This window comes from Acartia tonsa, chromosome 3 (assembly GCF_053477335.1).
Source record: "Acartia tonsa isolate MP-2025a chromosome 3, ASM5347733v1, whole genome shotgun sequence".
In the NCBI taxonomy this organism is placed as follows: domain Eukaryota; kingdom Metazoa; phylum Arthropoda; class Copepoda; order Calanoida; family Acartiidae; genus Acartia; species Acartia tonsa.
The window spans coordinates 10,876,365-10,895,377 of NC_137262.1; the positions used below are offsets into that span (position 1 = coordinate 10,876,365).

General features: G+C 30.6%; 3 protein-coding genes across 3 annotated transcripts in view; 2 read left to right on the top strand and 1 right to left on the bottom strand.

Moving 5' to 3' along the window:
- Window positions 1-19,013, bottom strand: part of LOC145313294 (uncharacterized) — a 159,968-nt gene that overhangs the window by 102,669 nt on the left and 38,286 nt on the right. The window lies entirely within an intron of this gene.
- LOC145315105 (uncharacterized) lies at window positions 1,583-3,687 on the top strand. The gene is made up of 6 exons (XM_080155147.1): window positions 1,583-1,682; window positions 2,100-2,212; window positions 2,497-2,588; window positions 2,669-2,764; window positions 3,068-3,143; window positions 3,505-3,687. Exons 1-6 carry the CDS (start codon window positions 1,603-1,605, stop codon window positions 3,618-3,620), a joined length of 573 nt encoding a protein of 190 aa, XP_080011273.1. The 5' UTR covers window positions 1,583-1,602; the 3' UTR covers window positions 3,621-3,687.
- LOC145315106 (uncharacterized) lies at window positions 4,790-7,685 on the top strand. The gene is made up of 5 exons (XM_080155149.1): window positions 4,790-4,828; window positions 4,948-5,016; window positions 5,675-5,731; window positions 6,413-6,491; window positions 7,026-7,685. Exons 4-5 carry the CDS (start codon window positions 6,446-6,448, stop codon window positions 7,667-7,669), a joined length of 690 nt encoding a protein of 229 aa, XP_080011275.1. The 5' UTR covers window positions 4,790-4,828; window positions 4,948-5,016; window positions 5,675-5,731; window positions 6,413-6,445; the 3' UTR covers window positions 7,670-7,685.

Below are 19,013 nucleotides of genomic sequence, written 5' to 3' on the forward strand. Positions count from 1 at the left end.
ATCTGCTGAATTGTATTGGTATTTTAAGTTAATCCTTTTTTCTAAAACTAGCGGCTTCGCCCCTAGAATCATCTAAGGGCACTTAAGGTAGAAGGGGGGAAAAGTCGATCTCATCCCATTTTAAATTTGACGAGTTTCAAAAGAGTAAAAAAATATTTTTTTGGGGGGAGGGGGTTGAAGACATCCTTCCCAAAAATAGTTTAAAACCTCCCAAGGCCTATAAGAAGCTTCACTGTAAAGGAGAACAATATCGGTTCAATGGTTGGCGAGATCGATTCTTCGGGACAGACAAAAAACGCTTACTACTTTAAATATTAGGATACCTAGCAACTTTTACGATCTCAAATTATTCAAATTTTTCTTTGCATTTTCTCTTTAACTCAAAAAATGAGTGGTGAATTTCATAATGTTAGTAAATATTTTACTTACCATCATAAAACTTTTAAAAAAAATATAATCCTTTAATGTAGAAATTGAGACAAGTATATGTTTCAAAAACTATTTCTGTTTTAAAAATCATTATTTACAGCTGTTTACTAAGTATTTTTATAATAAAACCATGAATTAATTGTAAATTAACATTATAAACCTATTAATATATTGCTTTTATATAAAATTAGTGCAAAATGTGCAAAAATAATCGAAATATTTTGAAAAACCGCAAGTGTGCCGAGTTTCCGCGCGCAGGTTGTGTTTTTCGGGTTGGTGCGAGGAATGCCGCTGAACATTATGAACACTTCATCATTTCATGTAAGGAAAATGACCCTCTAAAATTAGGATATAGAATAGTTGGGAAAAAATTATAAATTGGATAAAATTAGGGTTAAAACTGCATACAATGGTAATAACATACATAATTTTGATTTGAAGATAAGTATAATATTCAAAGCAATCCGAATATTAAAGAACCAAGATGTCATTCTGGTTAGCTTGGATCGACCTGGTTCTTGCATTTACACTGAAGCTTCTTAAAGTTTCAGAGAAGATTTACTACTCTTTTTTGTGGGGGGGGGGGGGATACCTCCACCATCACAGGAGAAATCTTATATAAATAATTTGTTTTGACTTCTAATTCATATCAACAAATAATGTTAGCTATTAGCATTTATATTTATCTTCAAATAAGGCCACTTTTTAATTGTATGTAATAAAGTATAGGAATAAAAAAGACAAATTTGATCTAGAACAACTTCTCTATACATGCAAATTATTGAAGTGATTTATTAGAAGATTATCAGTGTATTCCGCAGAAATTCAGCAGCAGAGAAAATTCAATTATAGTTAGAGAAAAGTGCAGACCAATTAAGTCATTTTGGAGCTTTTTTAAAACAAACTTTTCCTTACAATATATGATTTTTGTTTGAGTACATGACAAACAAAACTCCTATTTCAGTTTTGCATATTCTTATTTTATCTCTCATTTGTGCATTTTTTTATATTTCTGATGCATAAATTTATATTTCTTATCTTTGCATGAAAAGTGCAAAATACTAAAATAAATAAATATACATTTATATAAACACAAACACACAACATTAAAAAGATAAGGCATTGACTGTAAAAATTTAATGATCACAGTTCTGCAAAAAATTTTATGTTAGAATGTCTGTGATTATTTTTAACAGATTAAAAACTAAAGTTATTTATAAGTTTTTGAATACCAATATTTCTAGTAAAGTCAGGTGATTTTTCATTATTTGAATATATATTTTACTATAAAGGTTTTCATATCAAACATAAAAAATAAAATCGTTTAGTGCTCTCCATATCTTTTTTTTTGACTCTCAAATATATAATTGTGGACTTATATCACCTTTTTTCAACACACACTATTCTTTAGATTGTCTGAATTTCAACGGCCATAAGGCTTTTATTTCTGTGCCTTGAGATTTCGATAACAACAGTGAACTGATCCAGCCCTCAATTTTAAGAAATGTTCACATAGATCCTGGGGTTGTTCAAAACTATTTTTCTGCCATTCCATACCCCTACGAACGCAGAACCCATAATAATCGAGGCGCAGCCGCTTGTAGAATTACAAGGCATTAATTAAAACAAAATAATAGGATTTAAATCTTTTTTGCAATATTTTGCTATAGAGAAAGTTATGAAGTCGACGATATCCAAGCTTTAGATGATAATTTACTGTCAATGATATTTTCACCTGTTCTTCTGGCTGTTCATATTATGCAGGATTCTGATGATCATTTAGGTAAGTACACTTAATTCTGACCAATGCATCCAGCTAACCGTTGAATTTATATTGTTCTCCTTAACAGAGAAAGATCATATTTACCCATCTTCAATTCTTTTTGCTTTTATCATTGAAAACTTGAATGAATGAAAGGGGTTGAATTTCCCCCCTCCCTTCTCCAAATACCCTTAGAGGCCTCTAGGGGCGTAGCCGCTTGTATATAACATGAAAAGATAATTATTTTTTTTTTAATTTAAGAAATTGAATGTTGTTGATTGTTATGTTTTTTTTACTTTCTTTAGAATTTGTGGAAGTTGGCAGCTTTGCAATGAATTTTGTATATTTTTGTGAATTTTGTATCATCATTTTACAAGACAGAGAAATTGCAAATCAGGTTAGGAGTACTCTATCTTTTTATCCAAAATTTAAAAAAATTGTTTTTAGTGCATTAATATTTTTTCTGAAAACAAATAGGATACCCTTGAGGCTATAAGTTCACAAATTGTACGAGGAATTCGCTGTTTTGGTGGCCCAGACCTCGAAGATTCATTATACACTTGTCAATTTCAGGTAAACCAAAGTTATCTGTATAAAAATAGATATTTTGAATTAGAATATGAAAAAATAAGATTTAAAGTATATAAAGCTAAAAGGTGTCAAAGAACACACAAAATATTTAATTTAACGTTTTTAATTATAATTTAGAGCACCATTTCCCACAACCTTACTCTCTAGAAAACAAATTCATTCTTGTGCGAAGACGACATTTGTTATCAGCTTTCATTAACCAATATTTTATTTGAACAAAGTTTTTAAACTCTAAATATGATATAAAACAAAAATAAATTTTGTCATGGTTTGTTATTTTTTTAGATAGATAACCTGATAAATGTCTCATTCAGCCACCAAGATGAACCAGGATATGGTTATCTGCAATGTACAATACAAGGTAATTGCACATTATAAGGACCTACTATTTTTCTTATTTTCTTATATTTACCTTGGTTGTTTAAAAATAGAGTCTAAAAAATTGCTCTTATTGTTCAATTATGATCTTTAAGTATTTGCTAACATAAAAAAATCTTTCCATTATGGCTTCGAGGCTGATTAATATAAGCTTGATTAGAACCGATAATGAAAAATCATGTATAGCATCGTATGTCAGACATTACGAATATTGAAGCAAAACTGGTTTTATTCTTATAATTTTTTATTTTAATATCTTCGGAAAGCTGTCTTTAATATAAAATGTGATGAATAACATTAAATATTGGCTTACTAACGTATAAAAAAATCATTCTTATTTTCAGATAAAGAAGAGTTAGAATGGTGGAAAACTAGATTGAAATCATCGATGGACAACATTACACGATCAATGTCTAAAGGAATTTTTTATGCATTTACGTTTTCACAGTTTTTGTTTTAGGACGTCCTAACTCATAAACATCTTATTATAAGATTAAATTTAAGAAAGAAAGAAGCATAATTAAAAAGGCCTTAATTCTATCAATTTCTTATCATCTATAATACAAAGTAGTGCGATGTCTATCTGTCTGTATGAAGCTTAAGATCTCAGTAACCACTGAACCGATTGGGCTCTACTCTTCAGGGAATATACCTACTGGTCCTGTGATGGTTTTAAGCTATTTTCTTGGGGGGGTGGGACACCCCCAACCCCCCCAAAAAATGAATTTAAACAGCACACAAATAGGTTGATCAAACCAACTGGGGCAAAGCCCCTAGAGGATAGTGGCGAAGCCGCTAGTATAACATAAATTAGTAAGATTTTTTTGTCTGAAAATTATGATCTCGAAAATTGGTGGTCCGAATTGGTTGTACTTTGCATGTTAGCTCTATAAATATCTTGGGGTGGTTTTAATCTATTTTAAGCTACTCTTGCTTGGAGCAAAGCAACAAGTATTATAAAAAGAAAAAACTAACATGAAAGCCTAAAAACAGGGAAGATATTTCATTTTAATATCAACTTTTTGCTAAAATATATTATCTTTCAAATAAATAGACTGAAATGAAAATATGCTAAATAAATGCTAGTTGCTGACATAGAAAAAGTGGATCTATTTGCATTTGATGAATGTATGCAATTTGTTGGAAGCAGTATTCATCACAGGCATGGTGTGCATACAATTACACAATAAACTAAATTGTATTTTATTAATTCAGAGATAAAGATATTAATAGATAAGCAGCTCTGGTCCTGGCCCTTAAAGGCTTAGGTTTTGTTGAGTGTTGTTCGAGAAATATAGCATAAAACTTTCTCATGGCATACATAATTCTTATTTGTCTAACAATTTCTGAGATCTTTTGCTTCTAACCAAAAAAAAACTGTAAAACATTATTTTAGATGATTATCATGAATGAAACTTCCTTTCATGGCCTGAATATTTTGAATAGTCCTTAGTTTTAGGTGATTTAGTACACACAAGCTCAAATACAATTAACAGTATCCTAATTAGAAGAATTCATAAACATTAAACGTCTTATCATTTGACTTAAAAGCATAGCAAAAGGAATGTTCAAAAGTCTCACTAACAAAGCTTTTTGGCTAAATTATATGGACACAACATCATTCCTAGAGAACAATCTACAACAAATACAAATCTTCTAAACATACAGGTCAATTTTAAATTAATCAACTGCACAAAATTGTGTTATAAAACTAAAGAAAAATTAAAATAGAAAATTAATACAGTTGGTTGTATTATTTCTTTCAGGACAAAATATCTATTTTTTAGATCTATTTAAAAGCCAAGTATTTGAGTGATGTCTTGGAAGAAGGCAGTTTATCTTCATCTTGGGATGAGGTACTCTATTTTGATTTGATTCTGTATTGAAGTTGTCTGTTTATTATATAAATATAGAGGAATTATGACTTTGGGAGTAATAAGGCAGGAATAGGTATAACCAACAAGTAAAATTAATCTAAAATGATATTTGGGGGGCAAATAGGGATGTCGTCAATTTTACGATGTGTTGCCCCCCAACGACAGCTGAAAAACACGTATAGGTTTCGTGATTTTTTCCCGAATAATTTCGGGTAATAAGGAAGCAAGGCTCGTCATCCATTCGTAAGCCAATATAGATAGGGATCTTAAGGGATAAGACAATAGACTATAAATTGGTAAGAATTCCATTGATGATAAACAATATTAACCGTAAAGTTTGGACACTGTTAGTTTGAATCAAGAAATCAAATTTTAATTAAAGTTTGTAGGTCATCGAATAAAAGTACGTGGATAGTTTATTGCCAAACCCCCGGCCCCCTGAGCTTGGGCAACAGGCTGATTTTCAAAAAAATAGATTTTCTTGTTTTTGATTAATTAAGAATGGCTGCATCTGAAAGTAAATTCGAGGTTAATTTTAACATCCATTTTTTCAAATCATGTTTTTTTTTCAACACTGCCTTAGGTTAATATCAACCTTATTTTTAAAATTTAATTAATTTCTGTACTTGATTTGTAGGACGTTGATTTGTTGTTTTTAGAGGAAAATACTCCAGCCATAATATTCTGTTGCCAGGTAAACAATTTTCGGGTATAGTCCTTTCCACGACATCCCTTCATAAGGAGCGATTCTTCTTATTTTTCACAGTAGCTTTTCTCCTATTTCTAGCCCCTGCGGGGGGCTCTAACCCTGCGGGGCCAATTACCTAACCCTGTGGGGCAATCACCTAACACAATATAACCTAACCTAACCTAAAATAACCTATAAAAAGCCATTTTAAAAATACGAAGAATATCTCCTTATGGAGGGATGTCGTGGAAAGGACTATACCCCAATTTTCCAGTACGGATTCAAAGCCGATCAATATCCGTAGGATTAGAACCGGTTCTCAGCCATACTGAAAAATCATGTAAAGCATCGTATTACAGACAATTGTCCACGAATATTAAATAAAAATAATAAAATCAGTTTTATGACCCTGGGCCTTCGGTCCCTTGAGGCCAACAAAACTGGTTTTAATATTATTATTTTTTATTTTCATATCCACGGAAAGATGTCTATAAAACGAATGAATAAAAAAAAACTATTATTAATCAAATTCTCAATATATTTAAAGCAAAACGTTTTATGATTATTTATGGAGGTTAAATAAGATCATAAAACCAATTTAAATCAAAAACTTTTATCATTTACTAAATTTAAAATCACATTTAGCAACATTTGAGAATGACATTTGATTTTAATTTATTTTTGTAGGTATCCAATATAAACTTTGTTCTCATATTCAAGATGAAAGTGAACATGGAGCTGATTGCAATTATTAAACTAATTTCAGGTCAGATCAGGGATTCCAGGGATAGTAATTAACTGCAAGGATGACAATATGACAAAGTAGCGTAGTGGGACAAAGTGACTCAAAAATCAGCCATGTGACGTCATAAAAATTGGGGAGATAAGAGGAGAAGACACCTAAAAAAGATAGGGATAATCTCCCGTTTTTATGACGTCACATGGCTGATTTTTGAGTCACTTTGTCCCACTACAAAGTAACGAATGACATAATTAAAACATAAGTAGGCAAAAGGACAGAATATAGAAAAAGTAATGATAATCGAACCTTTAGCAGCCATCCAGTTGCATGTTCGATCACATGGCGATATAAGTCAGACAGACAAACTAACGAACAAATTACGTTAAAGAGAAGATGTCTATCGACCAGAAGTCTTCTAAAAATCTTCTCATTTGGTTAACATAATTCAGAATTTAGCAACGCACTGCAAATTTTTGCATAACATTCCTTGTTAAATGAAGCAAAATTCAAGAAATATTAAATCTTTTAAATTATTTTTCATACAACATCTATTTTTAGGTCTACTTTATTCCAAATCCGAAAACTGGAGGGAGTTGGAATTGTTTATCCATAAGAAATCACTTAGGCCTCTAATAACACATTCTATAGATGACCTAAAACTAAATCCTAAACTGTTAGAAAATATTTACCAAAGCTTAGTGAAAAGTTTAACAAATGAATGTACCAAAGTTTTGAAAAGATTTAGAAAATCCGACATTGATGTCTCGTATCTGAGGCCTATTCATAGGCATTTAACCACTAAATTTTCTTTACTGCCAGAAAATCCCAATAAGCTGCTTATCAAAAACAAACTTAGGGAATTATCTGAAAATTTGCTTGATTTTCAAGTTATGTTGGACCAATCTACAAAATTTATTAGAATTAATCTGAATAAGAAAGAAAATCTACCAAGCACAAATTTTATTGATAAACTATCTGGTTGTAATAAATGTTCTACAGATCTTAATGAACTCGACCATTTTAGAATATTTAGAATGTTGGTTAATTTAGATAATTTTAATAATGCTCAAAATTCAAAAATAAAAGGTTGTATTTTTGTAATTGCCATATTTAGAAAGAGTTCTAAACCATTTGATATTGGACATTTTACATTAATGTTTGTAAAATTTATTGATAAATTTATTCTAGATTGTTTATTCTAATAAATATCTTTTTAAAGATTATTTTGTTTACTGGATAATAGAAAATGTCGGATTTTAGAAAAAGTTAAAATTAATCTTCAAGCAAAAAGTAAAAAGTTGTAATTACGACGCGCGCGGTACTGTCATAAAATGATGTCCAGGCTAAGGCTAAAAAAATTAACAAAAACTTGTTTCAACAAAATGTCTTAAAATTTTCTTCAAGTTCGTTAAAAGCAATTTGAGAAATAATAACCAGTAGCTACAGCAAAAAGTGTTGTTAAATAGTGCATTTTAGGATCGATTTTAACAGAATTTAAAAACATATTTACTAGCTTTAAAAAAAGTTGTTTCTTTATCCTCGTTAAGTTGTATTTTAGAAGTGAAGCTTTTCTGTAATTGATTAATGTTTGTCTGTTTTATATTTTCACTTTCTATCTCTTTCTCCCTTTTCCTATCTCTAAATATATAAGATTATGTTTTGCTTAGTAACCAAACAGCTTCGCTAATTTTATTGGATGTAATCGTATTTGTTTAAATAAAAAAAGTATATATTTTGAATCTTGAATAAGAAAGTCGCTCAATGACGTCATAAAAATGAGGGATGAGGAGAGGAGGAGTAAGAAAGAAAACTCATAAAAAAGAGATGGATTTTAAGACATAACATGCTGATTTTTTATGGACTTTCTTCGTCTTCATTTTTAAAGAAATGTTTTTTTGTGAATTTTGAAAAAAATATTCCTTTATAAAAATTTAGATTATTCTATTTAAAGTAAATTGAACAGATGGTTCACATGGTTGAATTTAAGAATTTTTAATTTTTAGTTACATGGTTTGTTATTAGACTGGGTGATGTTTTAACATAAATTAAACTGTGAGATGAACATGTATTTCTTTTTTTTGTAGCGAAGCTACTCTGTAACATAGCGTTTTGTGTTACACAATGTTTTGTCTTCTTTACATCAGCCCGTACGTTAGCCTACTGGTCCAAACCAAAATAGTTTTAGAATCAATAGATTTTGTTTTTCCTGAACGCTTACAAATAGTCGTATGCAATTTTTAGTTTAAAGTTATTAATGTTTCCAATGCGAATCCACAATACAACTTAAACCGATGGTCTGTTTTTCAATCTTGCTTTTAAAAGAATTTCATTTTAAAAGAGATATTCATAGTTTTTTTTGTAAAGATTTTGCTGAGCTTTGAGTATCTACTCTGTATTATTGTTGATCCGTTGGTCTTTCTGAAATGCTCTAGAGGATATAATTAGAAACATCTCTGAAGAAATGCATTTTTCTACTAAACAAGGATGACAACATTCATAAAAGCGAAGCACTGAAACGGTAGGACAAACGGACATTAAAAATGGTATATAGTGTCAGAACTGAATAATCATAATATAAATCTATAAGAGTCAAAGCAAAATTGTAAGTAAATTTGTTGAAAAACTGCTTGATTCAGGATAATGTTTATGGACATACTTACATTTTTAGGACTTAATTATAGAGTTGCTTCGCTTATTACATTATACTTTGTTGTCCCAGGAATCAATATACCAAAAATCAGATCAATCGGATGATTAGATCACATAAAAATTTGTTGTTAAAAAAGTAAAAAAATCAACATGTTTAAAATGAACGTACGGACATTTTGGTGATGATTATAGAGTTGCTACGGTTTCTAAATCGTACCTAACTATTAAAGGAATCACCATGCAAAATTTGAAATCGATAGGACAATTCTAACATGCCTAAATTAACGAAAAAAGCTATCCGTTACGGATGGACGTACAGACGGACCGACCCTAAATAAAAAAGCTTCGCTTTTAAAAACTCAATTTGTCCATCTGTATGTTAATTGCTTTGTTATATAAGCAATTAAAAAAATATTATAAGCTTCAATACTTATGGATGTTGCCGTCCTTGTTGATTTATTGAATACATTAAATAGAAGCAATTAACAAGACTCTAATATAAGCTAGTAATGATTTTGGAACAAAAAATATCTAAAATTGCTTGCATATCTCTAAATTAGCTACAGATTGATAATCTACCATAAAAATATCTGTATTGCTAAATATACTAATTAAGTATTATTATTATTATTTGTGTGGGGTTAGAAATGTTTATTATGGGGTTATCCCACCGCTGATTTATTCTGGAATGTTGAAACAAATTTTCATAATATTTCCGTGTTACGCAAAATTTTATCATCGACTTTGGGAGGTCTGAAAGTTTCTATGGAATTTTTGAAAAATGATAAAAAGGGGTGTTTTAAAACTATCTGAAACTACTGTCGTCACCTTAAAGGACTTTTACACTATCAAAAATATACTCTCTTTCAAGCATAGTATACATCAAAGTATCACAGATGTATGTATGTCTTAATTAAATCTGTATACAGACATGATTGCTTGGCCACCCAGGTACAGAGCGCCAGTAAGATGACACGCATGGCTTGAAGCACACCTGGACCTGTTGACGGTCATCCTATACATACGAGCACAAGTTCTTGTGCAATTAATTGATCATTGTCTGCCTAATAGACTGAAGCGTAAATGCATTTGCATGTTAAATTGACGTATAAATTCTAGAACAATTTTCTTTTCTTTTTCTCCTAAAAGCGTATTTTATCAACATACCTATGAAGTAAGCATATTAACAATCTAAAAATAAATTTCATAATTTATTTATTGTAAACTTAATTACATATTAGCTTGCTTCAATTATCAAAAGTGTATTTTAATAAGAATTTGATAGATAGAATGATTCTATAATGGATATTATAGGCATAATTAGGCTGTTTAGTAAGATAAATGTTACCAAATAGGTAAAGAAAAATCTTTTATGAAAGAAATCCTTTGCTTTGTCTATAATAACTCTATTTCCAAAGTTATTGAGAGGCACATATGTAATAATAGTTTGTTTGACAGACCTTAACATAAATATGTCTGTCGCGTGCCTGCCTATTAAATCATAACTACAGACATGCTCATTGATTTTTAAAAGGGTAGCTTTTCTATAACTAGGGTCGGTCAGTCCGTCCGTCCGGAACGGATAGCTCTTTTCGCTAATTTAGGCATGTTAGATTTGTCCTATCGATTTCAAACTTTGCATGGTGATTCCTGTAATAGTTAGGTACGATTAGGAAAGCGTAGCAACTCTATAATCATTACTAGAATATCGATTTTTAACTTTTTTAACAACAAATTTGTATGTGATATAATTATCCGATTGATCTGATTTTTGGAGTACTGATTCCTATTACAATAAGGTACAATATTATAAGCGAAGCAAATCTATAATCAAGTCCTAAAAATGTCAGTATGTCCTTAAACAGTTTTCTGTATTTAAGAAGTTTTGCAATAAATTTACGTATAATTTTGTCCAAACTTATATATTTATGTTTTGTATATTTAGTTCTGACCCTGACCCTGACGAGAGTTAATGTTCGTCTGTCATACCGTTTCAGAGCTTCGCTTTTATGGATGTTGTCATCCTTGTTTAATTAAGACTCGTCAATCAAAGCAGCCGTTCTAGAGATATTTTAGATAATGAAAAACATTTACATTCTATATCCTAGTATTAAAAGTAGTAATCTGAAGCTTAAGATTTCAACAAAACTGAACCTATTGAGTTCTCCTTTTCAAGGAAGCTTTACATTGGTCCCAGGATGGTTTTGGAATATTTTCATTTTTATTTGATATTTATAGTCCTAGTATGGTTTTAAGCTCTTTTCTGCCCTAAGAAAACAGATATCCTAGATGCTAGGGGCACAACAGCTAGTTGAAATTAAAGGCCTTAGTTGTGTGAAACTTTGTTTAGTTTTGATCAATTTTAAAGCAGGACCTTATTTCGACCAACAATTTCACATGTTTTCCCATCCTTGCTTTTAAAATTGTTATTTCTAGGACGATAAGGTACAATGCCAAGTATCTTTTTTTAAATTATCTTTTATAAGACGCTAAACTGTTTAAGAAAAAAAAATAACCAATACATTTTTACCCAAGTGTTTAACATTTGGTTATTCTATCAAAATTCAACAATTTGTTATTTATTTTGTTATTCTTTGTTTCTCAATTATCTTTCCTTCCGCCCCGAGCCAGTGGATGTAAATAGAGAGACAAATGTTTAAGATTTGATATCCTAAATCAGATCAGAGGGTTCCCGCTGGGTCAATTTGTATTACAACATTCTTTATACACAGTTTATTCGCTATCATACATGTAATACAGTTATTTTAGAGTGTAATATTTACTATGGGATATCACAATAAACGATATATTAATGTACCCCAAATTATGAGATACAAAATTATACCTCATGTGGATTAAAATTATTGGTTTAAAAGCTAGGACAATTTTACTTTATCAAACTAAATCATTATTAATCTTACCCTCATCGACCCCTTAATTGTTGGAACTTTCACAGTCAAAGTTGCAGCCGCTGTTATAAAACATGGCAGCTGTAATTTTTGTTGTTTTCTCCAATAAATCTATTCTTGAATTTTAAAAAATTCACTTTAAATCTACTTGTATACGATTTTTGTGCTTCGCTACTTATGGATGTTGTCATCCTTGTTGTTTGTACATTTAATAAAGTGTCTTTTAGATTGTAAAAAAAGTAATTGAAAAAAGTAGCAGTTTTTGGGAATAGAAATGCTCTAATTTGACTTTATGAAACCTTGCTACAAAACATTCGAAATTTAATTTGTCTATTTCAATATATTTCTGGCCATGTTATCTATTCTAAATATATGTTTGGTAATGCTATGTGGTAAATAGGATAGAAGGGGGAAATTTTAATGGAGCAAATGGAGCAATGGATGTAGAATATAATTATACAAGGACATTACGACAGGGGAAAAATTGTCATCAATTTAGGTTGCTTGCCAGCATGGAATTCGTTTTTTGGCCAGTCGTTCATCCAGTAGCAGGGGAGGGGATGGAGTAAAGGGAGTAATCGTTATTTTAGCCCACAGCAAGTTTTACCTAATTAGAGAACATAAAAATCTGGTGTAACATTTTTGGAGCAATACTACTCTGCTTATCTAAAAAAATTAGTTCTTTGGTATTTTTTTTAAAAATTCAACACACAGAAAAAAAACTGCATACACATTACACATACAACCAATATAAATGATTTAAGCTATTGGACAAAAAAAAGAGAGGAGAATTATAGCCCCAATCTATCATATTCTTATCAAGATAATACTACAAAATATTTATATCAAATAGAATGCAACAACCATGTTACTATTTAAAATATTTTTTTCAATGAATGAATTGAAAGTTTTATTCATTAAAAGGATCTCACAAACCTCTAAACTGATATGGTTCTTCTTTTAAAGTGAACCTTATCATATGTCCTGGGAAGGTAAATAACTATTTTGGGGGAGGGTACCTCAAACCTCCCAGGAAAAGTTAATTCTTGAAAAAAAATCGCCTCCCAATTTTTTTTACTGTTTAAAACTTTAATTAAGGGTGTAGGGTCGCAATTCCACTATGGTAATTGAGAGACGGATTATTTGAAATGTAATTTTTGTGAAGACTCCTGTGACAAATGGTCATCTTCTCTATATTTAGCATTATCCGTCCGACCATCCATTTGCCCATGGAATAAATGGGATTAAAACCTGTTTGAATTATAAATCCATTTCTAAATATATCGGTGCTTTTCTACTCCAGGACATTGTCATCCTTGTCAAAAATGTTTTTTTCCTCATTTTAAAACTACAATCCTTAAAAATAAAAATTCATTAATTTTGTAAATTACTGACTAAATTTAGCTGATGAGTCTATGCACATCTGTAAACTCTAAAATCTATTTCCTTTCAATTGCTTATTACTCCCCCCCCCCCCCCGGAAGTAATATCATCAGACGAACGCCCTCTACGCCCCGGCCCCTCATTCAAAAATATTTTTCTCCATTTTCCTACATCTTTGTCTTTAATATTCAATATTTCTTTTTTTTCTTATGGGAAACTCTTTTTCTTTGCTTTATTGTACAACCAGCCTTGATGATAACCATTAATGTCGTGCACTTGTCGCGTATTTTTGGGATATGAAACTAACACAGAAAAATGATAACAGAGAAAAAACAAATTTCCATAATACAAATGGATATATTGTGACTTGGACCTTACACCAGATTTTCATGTTTTCTTTAACGCACGCGGGCTAAGATAACCCATCTCCTTCCCTTCTATTGGATGAACGCACTAACCAATAAATTTGTTCTATGTTAGTAACCTAAATTTCCTAAGTCATAATATCCACGTATATTCTATATCAATACACTGTCCCTTTCAAACTGTATTAACCTCTCGGAGGAGGAAAGGGGAAATTATGTGTTGACGACTCATTGGAATGTCAGGCTTATCTATTTTCATTTGTCAGTATGTGGTGATAATTTTAAAATTTAGTTGAACATTATTATTTAAAAATCAAAATTTTCAATTTATTCTACACATTTCAAATAGAACAAGAACAATATCGTCCATTAGAGAAACAACAGAAGTTTTTATCAGAAGTTGCTTAAAATGTTGACTTTACAAAAAAAAATTTTTAAGAGCCTCGGTTGTATTTCAAGTACCTTATTGCCTCACCCCTGGTTCAAGTCTTACTTATTATACTTTATATGTATGTAAGGCTTTTAACAAAGAAAGGAAAAAAGCTGAATGATATCTTTTAACACAAGTAAAGATTTAATAAAAAACTGGTTTTGAAGAAAAATAATAAATCAATATGCCAAAACTGACTGATAAAGTTGAAAAATAACATGTAATGTAACTTATCATTAATTGACCAGGCTATTCATGATAAATCTAATGAAATATATGAAAATTGTCATGCTTCAATTGGCTAACTTGACCAGAACTTCTTCTCACATTAATTATTCCCAATCTTGAAAGATAATTAAATGTCAAATTATTAATTTTATATAAATCTGAACGACAATTTCCTTGGTACAATATTAAGGCTCGGCAGCCGCTACCGCGTAGTGTAAAGCTGATTTTTTTGCTGCCACAGCTGTAACCTCAACTAACCAAGCGTCAAAATTTTCACAATATGCAGCTTTACACATAGTCGAACAGCCCCTTTTTATATAACAATTTTAACTTTCCTTATTAGCAGATAAGCTGTTTTTCAACAGTCCTCTCACAGCTGCTGAGTCATTCTTCTTAAGATTCTGTTAAACTATTTCTTAGACTTTTTCTCTTTTTTTAGAAACGAGCGGCGACGCCCTAGAGGCCTCTAGGGGCACTTGAGGAGGGGGTGTTAAATTGGGAGAGGAGAGGTCGCCCCCCACCCCGTTTTATCTTAGTTAAAAAATATTGAGGGGGGATTTTTTTCTAGGGGCGAGTTCTTTTGGAAGGGTTGTGGTACCCTGCCCCAAAATAGTTATAAAACTTGCCGGGACCTATGAAAAGCTACCCTGTTAAGGAGAACCCGTTCGGTTTAGCGGTTAGCGGTCGGTACAGACAAATAGACATCCTGTTACTTTATTATAAGGATATATTTTTATTCCAGTCTTTATTTCAGAACATTGAAGACTATACATACTTTTTCCTTTGTAAATCTTGTGATTGATTATAAATTGATAACATATTTATTAAAAGTTATTCAATGTATGAGGTCCCATAAATTGATACAAAGTTTATTTGATTCATTGTTATAATGGAATAATAATGAAATGGTCAACATAGTAACAACTGCAACAAGCCTGTAAGGGACATGGGAATGTTATGAAGACACTTTGTCTAGAGTGTATACCAGCATAATATTAGACCAATAAATTAGATGGTTATACACACTCTGAAAATAAAATTCTTTTAGAAATAATACAAATGATGTTCTCTCGTTTTAATGCATAAATTTTTTATCTTAAGTTGCTTTTAACTGCTCAAGTTCAACAATCATAAGATTGATGTAAAACTTTTTGTAAGCTTTACAAAGTGTCTAAAAAATCAGCCATGTGACGTCATAAAAATAAGGGATTATCCATCTCTTTTTTAGGGGTTTTCTCTCCCACTTCTCCTCTTATCCCTCAAATAGCTGATTTTTTAAGACACTTTTTGTTGCTAAGACTTACACGGTGATTATATGTCAGCTTTGACTACTATTTTTTATTAGATACTATATAGACAACATGAATAATTAAAATATTATTCCTTTTTAATGCAATCTATGATAACTCTATATTTATTGAAATTGTGTGGGAGTATGACTCTCCCGAACTTTAGTCTCATAACAAGAATTTTATAATTACAGAGTGTGGACCCAACCCAGTCATACATCACAAATAATACTCCTCCAAGCTAAACCCTGCAACCAATGTTCTCACACTAGAAAACTTGTTGAAAGCGAAGCGTTTCCACATTTTGGGTATTTCTTTTGATACGACTTTCTTAGAAAATCATTTAATCGTGTTAGAATCGTCCTATCGTTTTCAAATTTTGAATTTAGGATCTTTAAACTATAAGTAGGCCAGTTCAATAAACTACATATATTAATTTTTAAAGTATTATGACACCGAATTTGTACATTTCAAAATAAGTTATTTGATGTTTTACAATATGATTCCTGGCACAACTAGACCCAATGTCATGTGAATTGCTAATTGATATAACGGTTAGCATGTCTACATTAAATATCTTTTAATTTAATCAGTATTTCACTTAACAATGTTGATGTTCGTTTGTCATTTTATCTAATTAGTAGGCTTCGCTTTTATGAATGTTGCCAACCTTGTTTTATTACAATTTTATCTTTAAACTATAAGTAAGGGGTGGGGGTGAGATAAATTTCCAATCATTCATTAGCTAATATGTTATCAGTAGATATATGAGTTATATGTATAAAAGGCGTACACAAGAATAGGGCTAGGGGGGGGGGGTGGTAAATTGACAAAATAGTTCATTGTTATACCCTTCCCTTCCTTGCTATTTTTTTTGTAAGGGTGGTGGGGTATGGGCTTTATGTAACATGTCATATAAGTATACCCCACCTTTTTCATTTATCCACTTGTGGGAATTATTTTTTTTTGATATCTGAACGTAACCCAAAGGGAACTGAGACAAATTTGTTAAAACTTTATCAATGATTTTTTCTCGTAATTTTATAAGATAATTTGAAACTTTATTCAAGCCATATTTATAAATGGCAATGTTCTATGTTGCGTTGACATCAAAGCCGAAATTATCCATGGTTATTCTACTACTTAATTCCTATATGACATTTTGACTAATTTATTGTATCAACAACAAAATGTTTTTTTTTTAAGATTACAAAATTGCAATATGACCAAAGAAGATAAAGTATAGAATAGAATCCAGGTAGAAGATTCTGCCTGGCTAGCCTGAAGTAAAATTGGAACTTTTGAAAGACCAAAACGGCTACAAGGCTGTTAGTAAATAACATGATTTCAGTAATTATTCAGAAAAAATATTCAAAATAAATTTCTTTTCCAATGATTTACTAAAAGCCATGTAGCCAAGAATCCAGCTTCCTCTTCCCTATTCACAATGGATTAAAAATGAATTTAATGTGCATATTAAGCCTTAAAAAAAATAATTATGTAAGAAAATTTACAAAAAAATATTGGTCTCAGTATTTATATTATAAAACTAAGTTGCGCTCTTATGTTTCTTATATTAGATGTTGATACAAATTAAACTTTTCTAGTTTTATCCAACTAGTCATTGTGATTTGTACTTTATCATTATTGTCTTTACTGCGCAAGTCAAAGATTCCTTCAAATTTCCCAGAAATATTTAGGGTTTTCATTTCTATTCCTCCTTATTCTATGAATATGACATGTATACATGCATGACTATATCTGATATTTAAGAGTTCGATTTAAATGCAACAAATTTTAAACAAAAAAACAATGATAAATATTTTTTATTTTAGATTATGTTTGTTATTTTTGTTTTAGTCCAAAGTTAAATCATCTTTTTAATACTTGTAGCTAAATTGCTACTTTCAACAATAGCTCTTTTTTTCAAGATTAAAATATATCTTTTCTTCCTCTCTTTACTTTATAATAATAGGTATAAGGTGACAAGCATAATTATAAAGAAAAAAAATTTACTTATTGTCTAGTTATTTGTTACTTAACTTTGCCTTAAAAACAAGGATGACAACTTCCATAAATTGCATAGCTCTTAAATAACAGCTTTAGGGAGCTCGATAAATTAATAGAAGCATACAAAAATATTAATTACTGATTTAGTAATAATAATCAAACACACTTCAATGATAGAAAAGTCCATACGGACAAAGTTAGTTATAGAGTATTCTAACTACAAAATATATTATGCCCATAACTTACACACCAAATGACACCTCTAGGCTTTCTCTTTAAGCCCCTTGTTTTTAAAATTTCACCCAAAGCCTTTAGGTTATTATATAAATGGTTGAAAGGGGTTTTAGTTTCGTATTTTGACCATCTCTCACCTTATTTACCAAACCTTCCCTATTAGTAGCGGAGCTGCTGTTAGCATTTTCTTTGTTTTAACTAATTTCCCCCTTTCTCACCTTGTAAAACTACATCATCACAACTACTATATTTTTCCCCAACCCCTTTTGTTTCCCCATTATCTCATCTACCAATGTTTTCACATTGTTTCGAAGATTTTTTTGCAACTGTTTTTTTTTACCTATAATACAAGAACAATCGTGACCAATTTTAGAGCAGCTACAATGATAGACATAATGGGATATATGAATAGTAATACTTATAGTCTATATACTTAACTTTGACGTACTGATATACCCCATATATAAAGAATATCTTCGCTACTAAAAATGCCAAGTTTCTTTCTTTTAGTATGGAATTGAATAATAGTTATTTCTTTCATCTTATTATAATCAGCTTTCCGCGGATATAGAATGTACAATTATAAGATTAAAGCCAGTTTTTTTGCCAGAGCCTTCGGCTAAAAAAAACTGGTTTTAATCTTATTATTGTACATTTTTATGTTCGTAGAAAGCTGGATATATTACGATGCTAGACATAGTTTTTTCGTATGGATGAGAACCGGTTCCTATCCACCGGATTCGAATGAATACGAGAAAAAAGTATACTCATGTTTATTTCAATTAGATTCCTTCTTAGGTAGATTTATAACCGTTTAATTTTTTTTGAGAATTGGGCTTTTTGTTAACTGCAAGAACACTTTATCTTGTAAAGTTGTCCAATACATTAATTCTACAATTCATATAATTACAGGTTACACAGATTACAAAATTCCAAGGATCAAGCCCCCTTTTTCCTTACCCCTTTACATCTCTCTTTTTGTTTCAGTTAATGGAAAGTGGGTAAAATGGTTGGGAGGGGAGGGGGGGGGGGGAAGGGTCATCGTTGAT

What these genes read in the sequence shown, in the direction of transcription:
- LOC145315105 (XM_080155147.1), top strand. Translation starts at nt 1,603, where the DNA reads ATGTCTGTGATTATTTTTAACAGATTAAAAACTAAAGTTATTTATAAG. An exon ending in GGATTCTGATGATCATTTAG is followed by an intron (nt 2,213 to 2,496) that starts GTAAGTACACTT and finishes TACTTTCTTTAG; the next exon opens with AATTTGTGGAAGTTGGCAGC. An exon ending in ACAGAGAAATTGCAAATCAG is followed by an intron (nt 2,589 to 2,668) that starts GTTAGGAGTACT and finishes GAAAACAAATAG; the next exon opens with GATACCCTTGAGGCTATAAG.
- LOC145315106 (XM_080155149.1), top strand. Translation starts at nt 6,446, where the DNA reads ATGAAAGTGAACATGGAGCTGATTGCAATTATTAAACTAATTTCAG. An exon ending in AATTATTAAACTAATTTCAG is followed by an intron (nt 6,492 to 7,025) that starts GTCAGATCAGGG and finishes ATCTATTTTTAG; the next exon opens with GTCTACTTTATTCCAAATCC.